Raw genomic sequence first — 8,959 nt, 5'->3', positions numbered from 1 at the left:
GGGAAAAAACACCGTATCACATATTTGAAAGTTAAGAGAGTAAGTCTTAAAAGTTATTATACACACAAAAATTTGTAATTCTATGGTGACAGATATTAACTAGACTTACTGTGATCATTTTGCAATATACACAAATATCAAAACATGTTCTACACCTGAATCTAATATGTTTTGTATGTTAAGTATACCTCAATTAAAAAAAAAGTTAAAAACTGGGATAAAACAGGAATGGAGCAAAAGCATATTGAGCATAAACAAGGCCAGACTTCCCTTGAACTTCATGCAGCATTTGTTACATGCTTTTTGGTGGACTTTGTCTTTTGTGTGATATGTAGACAAATCTGGTAGGCTTTAGTGTCAAAGACAGGAACATCCCTCTCCTGTAGGCTCACATGCCTGAGACATAAAAGAAGGTCAGTGTGAACATAATGCCTGAAAACATGTGCAAATCCTCTTTTTTCTTTCTGACCAAACTTTTTCTTTTTTATGATGCTATTGCTGGGAGTCTATTTAGTGTATTAAATTGTATCTTTTTTTTTTAAGATTTTATTTATTTATTTGACAGAGAGACAGCCAGCGAGAGAGGGAACACAAGCAGGGGGAGTGGGAGAAGAAGAAGCAGGCTCCCAGTGGATGAGCCTGATGTGGGACTCAATCCCAGAACACCGGGATCACGCCCTGAGCCAAAGGCAGACAATTAACGACTGAGCCACCGAGGCGCCCCTATTAAATTGTATCTTAAACTGCTTAGCCAGCGCAGTGAGAAGTTAGAGTTTTTGAAGGCTGAAGTTTAGAGGTGGGTTTTAAAAAATTGGGTGCAATTTAATATTTAAAATGTTCAGTTGAGTAGTAATATATGTATATGTGCACACAGACAGAGGAAAATACACATAAGTGTATAGCTTGGTGAATTTTCACAGCCGAATATATCCGTATAATCAACACCCAGAACCAAACCGTAACCTAAGTAGCATCCCAGATACTCTCATTGTTCCTCTTCAGTTATTATTTCCTACTCATAGTAATCAGTTTTCTGACTCTCATGCTATAGATGTGTTTTGTTTGATTTTGTTCCCTATCTAAATTAAATCATGCAGTATATACATGATCATGTCTCTTCTTTTGCTCAAAAATATTTTAAGATTTATCCACATTTCTTATATATGGTTAGAGTTTATTCATTTTCAGTGCGATACAAAATTCCATTGTATGAATATAACAGTGTATCCGTTCTACTGTTGTTAGGCATTTGGATGGTTTCCAGTTTGGGGCTATTATACATCGTGCATTATCTAATACATTATATTAATGTGTTTTGATATATATGCATAAATTTCCTAGGACATGTCGCAGTTTTTTATCCATAGTCCGTGAACTCCTCTAAGTGTTCTTCAGTGTTGCAGTCTATGTAGTTACTTTGTGTACCTTACCCAAACGGGAACTCTAGTTGCAGGTATTACCAGATCTTCCCTTAGTGTTCCCAATAGACTTTTTCTAAAACTCACTTGGATTTTTAACATATATTTTGGTTAAGTATGAATATTAATGTGTCTTATCAGACTGTGAGTGCTTTGCTTGTGTATCCCAGCAGCTGGCAGAGTTACCTGAAAAATAGTAAGCTGGTTGAGTGAATGGTGACAGCCATCATCATTGCCAGAGATTGACACAGCAAGTTCCCTCAGTTATGTGAACCATCTAGTTAGGGTAAAATCCTTGCTTTCGTCTGCCATCTCAGAGTCAAAGGGTGAGGAATGGGAGGTGATCACTGTCTGAGAAGCCTACAGCAGGGCTCAGAACTGCACATGCTGTGTGGTTTAGAGGGAATTGCTGTGGCTTTACAAGCCTCTTGGAGATTTCATGTGTTAACAGCAGTGATTCCAAAGGATAGTGTGGGGGCCAGATATAAATAGCAGAACACAAATGGGGTAATGTGCCACTGCCAAGCTACTGCTGGGGGTGTTTATAAAAAGAAAAGCATTCCCTTCTCAGCTCTCACTGTCAACAACCTCCCATCCTGAAGACACACTTACTACAACTGAGAGAGTGGGGAAACAGTTTGAGACCTAGCATCAGTTAAAGCTCCTCCACAGGCAGAAAAGCCAGGTAAACATTTTGACTTATTTACACTTAGAGTACAGAAGTAAAGAATTTCCGGAAAACCCAGATTCAGAGCTTGCTTGGCACATACTGCCTTGTGACAGTTATCTGTCAAGTATTATATTTCAAATCTTTTTTAGAAAGTGAAGTTTAACATAAGTGTGGCATTTTGGTTGTCTATTTTAGTATCTCTAGTGAAAGAAACTGCTCCTGAGTAAAGATGGGAATGTGGGGCCAAAGAGAGAACTCCCCTTTCTCCTATGCTGTTCATTCCTTTTGCAGATGCCAGAATATGGTGATTGGTAGGATAAAGTAGAGATATCAGTTCAGTTCCAGTAATGTCAGCTTTGTTGTAGGTATGTGGAAGGAACCAACCTCTTAATTGAATCGGTTAATGGCTGTGGGACAGCTTCAGCTCTTGTTGGCCTCTCACCCTCCTGTTTACCCCTCTCAGTCTCCCAAATGTTGGGATAAGTATTGGGCATTTGGCCGATAGAGTTGTATAATCTTATTAGAATTGCTGCCTGCCTAATTTTTTCTTATTTTCATTCCTACCATCAGAAATTTATGCAAGACCCTTGTTTTATCCTTGGGCTTCTCTTGAATCTGAGTATTTGGGGGAAGGAGGCCCCCTTGGGTAACCTTCCACTTAGTACCACTACTGGTCTTATCATTCCTTCCATCCTACCCAGATGGGTGTGACTTAGTTAGCAAAGAGAATAAAAGAATGGATGATGTGCATGGATCATAATTACTGGGGAATTTTTGGAATCTGGGAGCTAGGAGACCACCAGTGTGAAGTGGTTGTTTTTTAGTTTGTGTTATTTCCTGTGTATGCTGAGGGGAAATTCAGAGATAGGAAGAAAATATGACTACCAGTGACTGTCTGTGGTGGGAGAGACAACATGGCTGGAGGGGAATGGAAATGGACAGATTTAATCTTGAGCAAATTTCTGAAGTTCTCTGAGCTTTTGTTTCCCTATCCGTAGAATGAGGATGTTAGACCACCAGACAGAATCTAATGGGCCTTCCAGCCATTGGAAATTTATGGATGATCACTCCCTGACCATCATGATACCTAGTCTCACCCTGAATGAAATACATACAGTGTATCATCCGGCTCTACTTCCCTAAACCTCTTTTTAAAATCTGCTAAATTGGAATTTCTTCATTTTAATTTAGAAGAGAAGAATGAAGACAGGACATTTTGATATGGTCACCATGCTGCTGGCAGCTATGATTCTGATGGACATTTTCCAGGTAATGTTGGGAATGGGAAGTATGTGGTCATTGGAATGGGAACTCTTGATATAATGTTGCCTGAGGCATCTGTGTGGGTTGATGTTGGAAATGAGAGTGGATAGAATACATAGAATAGGTAAATTAGTTTTTTTACAAGTAGCTTTTATCTTTTCATTTTATACATGAGATACAGGCTAACTGTAGAAAGTTGAAAAATTTAAAATTAAGCCAACAGAGGAAAGTAAAAATCATTCACAATCCCTCCACTCAGAGAGAAAGACTTAATCTGTTGATGTATAGTCTTCTTGGCTTCTGTGTGTGTGTGTTTGTAATTTAGAAAAATGGGTTCACACTGTACAAAGTACTATTTTACTTGGCTTTTTAACTTAACTGTACTATGAATGTGTTTATGTCACTAAGTATTCTTAAAATATGCATTTTGTCCAAATAAGGTGACACTGCAGTGTTTGGTTATATGTGTTTTATTAAACTATATAAGGACCATTTTTCACATCTGGTGTTCTTTTTTTCTGATAAAACTTTTATGATTTTATTCTTCGCAGTCGAATCTTTAAACATTCTGTAGCATATTTTTATGTAAAGTATGAGCGAGTTATCTCATTTGATTTACTGAATATTTTTCCACTGTTTTGAAGTGCCTTCTTTAAAATATGTTAAGTTCTTAAAATTTTATTTTTGAATTTAATATTCTGATCCCTTGCCTATGGAATCATTGTGTATTCTGTTGCCTGTACTGCAGTATGATTTTTTAAATTGAGGTTTAATTCACGTATCATAAAAAAATCACCATTTTCAAGTACATAATTCAGTGGTTTTCATAGATACAGTGTGTTGTACAACTCATTACAGAACATTCCCATCACCCCCAAAAGAAGCCCTATAGCTATCAGCAGTCAGTCCCAATTCCCTCTTCCCTGCATCCCTTGGCAACAATTACTACTTTCTATTTTTGTGGATTTGCATATTCTGGATATTTCACCTGAATGTAATCATACAGTATCTGGCCCTTTGTGTGGCTTCTTTCTCTTAGTGTGTTGTTTTCAAGGTTCATCCATGTTGTAGCATATACTAGTAGTTCATTACTTTTTAGAGCTGAATAATATTCCATTGTGGTTATGCCACATTTTGTTTACCCATTTATTAATTTTTTTAAAGATTTTATTTATTAGAAAGAGAGAGCACGTGCATGAATGGGAGTGGGGGGAGGGGCAGAGAGCGAGGGGAAGCAGACTCCTGGGGGGCAGGGAGCCCGAGATCAGGACCTGAGCTGAAGGCGGATGCTTAACTGACTGAGCCACCCAGGCACCCCTATCCATTTATTTTTTATGTCATTTGGGTTCTCACTTTTTAAAGTTTCTTGAGAATGGATAATCCTGCTTTGAACTTTCATGTACAGATTTTTATGTGAACATGTTTTCAGTTCTTTTTGGTATATACCTATGAGTAGAATTGCTGGGTCATATGGTAACTTTATGTTTTCCACAGTGGCTGCACCATTTTATATTCCCACCAGCAACGTGTGAAGGTTCAATTTCTCTACATCTTTTCCAACACTTATTTTCCTTTTCTTTTCCTTATGATTATAGCCATTCTAATGGATGTGAAGTGGTATCTCACTGTGGTTTTGATATGCATTTTTAACATTCTTTGGTAACATAATTTTCCTGTGTGTTCTGTGAATGTTCCATAATTAGTTTAACCAGTTTCTTTTCATTTACATTTAGGTCATTTCCACATTTTTTGGTAGTATTTTTGTAATAAATGTTTGCTAATTAAATTTCATTAGTATGGACTTTTGTTTCAGTGGATAAAACAGAGGAAGAAAATATAATCAGTGTGTTCACCTAGCCTTTTGGACATGTCCCTTAATGTCCATTCAGTTGTCCCTGAATGGTGGTGGCATTTGTGAACTTTTTCACTGCTCAAGGCACTCACTGTACAGAACACACAATCAACTGTGGCTTTGGGCCAGAAAGACTTAATATCTAAAATTAGACCTGTGGAGACTGGTTAGAGGCATAGGAAAAGACAGGAACATGCTGGATCAGATATGATATGACTCTGATATGATGTGACTCAGATATGATGTGAGGAATGCAGGAGGTGATTTCAGGGTGTGATGTCTTATAATACATTGAAGTCTTGAAGATGAATCAGTTATTAGTGCCCAAGATACACTGTGGTACGTTCTGTGCTGCAGAGGAAAGTGCATTTCTTGGCTAGGAGATGGCAGTGATTTAATCTCCTGAAGCTCAGATTCCCACTGCAGGAAACTGACCTACAGACCCAGGAGTTTAGGGGTCTCATTGACTTCCCCAGCAGCATATTCTGTGGCTGGTAATAAAGACAGTTTCTGATGCTGGCCCAGTTTTTTCATTTGTAAAATGATGTTACGAATTGTCTGCCCAACCTTTCATAATAGTTGCTAGGAGGAGAAAATTTAAAGTCTTCTGAAAGTGCTACGTAAATGTCACTGGTCTTTATCATTGGAAACAGGACATTCTGTTTAAGAGGACAGACACTGGGGCCACATTTCCTGGCTTCAAATCTCAATTTCATGGAGAAGATATTTGCAAATGACACTGCAGATAAAAGACTGGTATCCAAGGTCTGCAAAGAACTTCTCAAACTTAATACACGAGAAACAAATAATCAAATCAAAAAATGGGCAGAAGATATGAACAGACACTTTTTCAATGAAGACATACAAATGGCTAACAGACACATGAAAAAATGTTCAAAATCATTAGCTAGCAGGGAAATTCAAATCAAAACCACATTGAGATACCACCTTACGCCAGTTAGAATGGCAAAAATTGACAAGGCAAGAAACACAAATGTTGGAGAGGATGTGGAGAAAGGGGATCTCTCTTACACTGTTGTTGGGAATGCAAGTTGGTACAGCCACTTTGGAAAACAGTGTGGAGATCACTTAAAAAGTTAAAAATTGAACTACCCTATGATCCAGCCATTGCACTACTGGGTATTTACCCCAGAGATACAGACATAGTGAAGAGAAGGGCCATATGCACCCCAATGTTCATAGCAGCATTGTCCACGATAGCTAAATTGTGGAAGGAGCCGAGATGCCCTTCAACAGATGACTGGATTAAGAAGATGTGGTCCATATATACAATGGAATATTACTCAGCCATCAAAAAGAACGATTACCCAACATTTGCAGCAACGTGAACGGGACTGGAGGAGATAATGCTAAGCGAAATAAGTCAAGCAGAGAAAGACAATTATATGGTTTCACTCATTTATGGAACATAAGAAATAACAGGGAGATTGGTAGGAGAAGGAAGGGAAGAATGAAGGGGGGTAAACAGAAGGGGGAATGAACCATGAGAGACTATGGACTGTAGGAAACAAACTGAGGGCTTCAAGGGGAGGGGGGTGGGGGACTGGGATAGGCCGGTGATGGGTATTAAGGAGGGCACGTATTGCATGGTGCACTGCTTGTTACACGCAAATAACGAATCATGGAACACTGCATCAAAAACTTGGGATGTACTGTATGGTGACTAACATAACATAATAAAAATTATTTAGAAAAAATCTCAATTTCAGGCAAGACAAATCTGTCTTAGTTTGCTCATCCTTAAAAAAGGGACTAATAGTATCTACTGCATAGGGTTGCCATGAAGATTAAATGAGTTCATTAATATATAGGAACACTTAGTGCTTGGCATACAGAAGACACCCTGGAGAAGTTTGTTAGGTCTTAGGGATGGAGTGGCCACAGAGGGTGACTGAGAAGAAGATACCTAGGAAAACTCAAAAACGAATAGATGGGTCTGTGTGAGGACCAGGTTGTTGGTGGTGGTTGTAGGCAGTAAGATGATAAGTTTGCTCTTACTATTAACAGTTGAAGGGTCTTTGTGCAATTCAAGTGGAGTTACCAAGTAGGCAGTTGATAATACGGGTCTGGCGCTTACAGGGATAGGCCAGAGGTATTTAGATGATAATTGACACTGTGGGCATGTATATATTGCCTAAGGGTAGAGTTGAGAGTTAAAAAAGTAAGTAGCCTTGAGAAATTCCCAGCATTTAATGGCCAGTAGAATATGTTGGCTCTTCAAAAGAATCTAAGAGGTGTTCCCCCAGCAGAGCTGTTGGGGTGGAAGAATGGGGTGGGAAGCCGATTGAAGAGGATTGAGATATGAGTGGAAATGAAATGGAGAAAGCAAGGGTAGACATTTCTTTCAAGAAATTTGTCTGTGAGGGGGTGAAGAGAGAGAGTAGGAAGCAGATAGTGAGCCTGGGATATTTATTTTGCTTTTTTAAGTTGATTCTCTCTCCTCTCACCCCGCCACACACACTTTGACTCACACACTCACACACACACTTTTTAAGGATCATTCATGTGGTAAAAAATAAAAAATAAAAAAAAAATCACACAGAGGCTGCAACTTTAACATCTCCTAAGGGTCTTTATAAAGTTTTCAGCTGCGGTCTCCTGCTTAGGTTGCAGCTTATGCAGCCAATGCACTGTTACAAGTATAGAATAGTGTAGAGAGAAGATGACGAGGGCATTGTCCTTCTATTTGTAGAAACCCTTAAATAGTGTCCCCGGGCAGATTTGCTTGTCCTGTGTTTTGATCCGTAGGCCAGAGTACAGGTTCATATTTTACAGGATTTCTTTTTCTTTGGTGCCCACGGTTCTTGCTCACACCGCTGCCTCGACGAATGCAGAGGCAGACCAGATGAAGAGTGGTGGGCAGCAGAGCAAAGTTTATTGAGCGATAATAAAGTGATAGTACAAAGCTCCTGAAGAGGGAGGGACCCAAGAGGGTTGTCCCGGAGTTTCTAAGTCTAGGGGTTTTTATGGGCTTGTTGGTGGGCTCTTTTAATCTGATTAACCCTCCCTGTGCCGGTCGCCCAATCAGATTTTTGTCATCTGTCTATCACGTGGGAAAGGATGGAGGGCTCCTTCCAGGATGGTATAAAATTCTTAAGGATGGTTTCCTCTTAGGGCTGGGGTGGGGTTGTCCCTGCCTGCCTTTCCTCCAGCTATCCTTCATTAATTAAGTTCACTTGAATATTTTGCTAGTTGCTATGCTAGAAGCTTGGAATGCAAAAGGTAAATGTGACACAGATCCTGCCCTTGAGGAGCTTACAATGTAGCACATGTATTCCTGTCATGAAATAATGAAAATAACCACAATGTGCTGGAAACTTAATAGGTGAGAGGCAATGTGGGTAAGGGCTTTGCATATATTCATTTTATCAGTAGTGCTTTGCAACAATACTGCAATTAAGACATTATTTCCTTTATCCTCATTTTTAGATGAGAAAATTGAAGTTCAGAAATGTAAAGTAACTTTCCCATATCTAATTAGTATCTAGCTATGGAATTTGAACCCAGATTTGTCTGGCTCCAAGCTAGTGCTAATTATATTATACAACCCCACTTATTATGTTATATGTACCATTTAAAGATACATTAGGCCTTTTTCAGTTGTTTGTGACAGAAACACAATTCAAACTAGCTCAAGCAAATAGGGAATTTATTGATTCTTATGACCGAGGTAGAATACAGTCTTCGGGTACAGCTAGACCAGGGCCTTAACAAATGTCATCGGGGCCTCATCTC

General features: G+C 39.0%; 1 protein-coding gene across 2 annotated transcripts in view; it reads left to right on the top strand.

Annotated features, from left to right (window-relative positions):
* Positions 1–8,959, top strand: part of ART3 (ADP-ribosyltransferase 3 (inactive)) — a 150,256-nt gene that overhangs the window by 114,985 nt on the left and 26,312 nt on the right. For both annotated transcript variants that reach the window (XM_008693236.1, XM_008693233.1), the window contains exon 2: positions 3,280–3,357. In XM_008693236.1, coding sequence (XP_008691458.1) covers positions 3,280–3,357 — 78 coding nt within the window. The remainder of the gene's footprint in view (positions 1–3,279; positions 3,358–8,959) is intronic.

Source organism: Ursus maritimus, unplaced genomic scaffold (genome assembly GCF_017311325.1).
Source record: "Ursus maritimus isolate PB19 unplaced genomic scaffold, ASM1731132v1 scaffold_8, whole genome shotgun sequence".
NCBI lineage: Eukaryota > Metazoa > Chordata > Mammalia > Carnivora > Ursidae > Ursus > Ursus maritimus.
The sequence above is the reverse complement of the archived record's forward strand: the minus strand, read 5'-3'. Positions and strand labels throughout refer to the sequence as shown.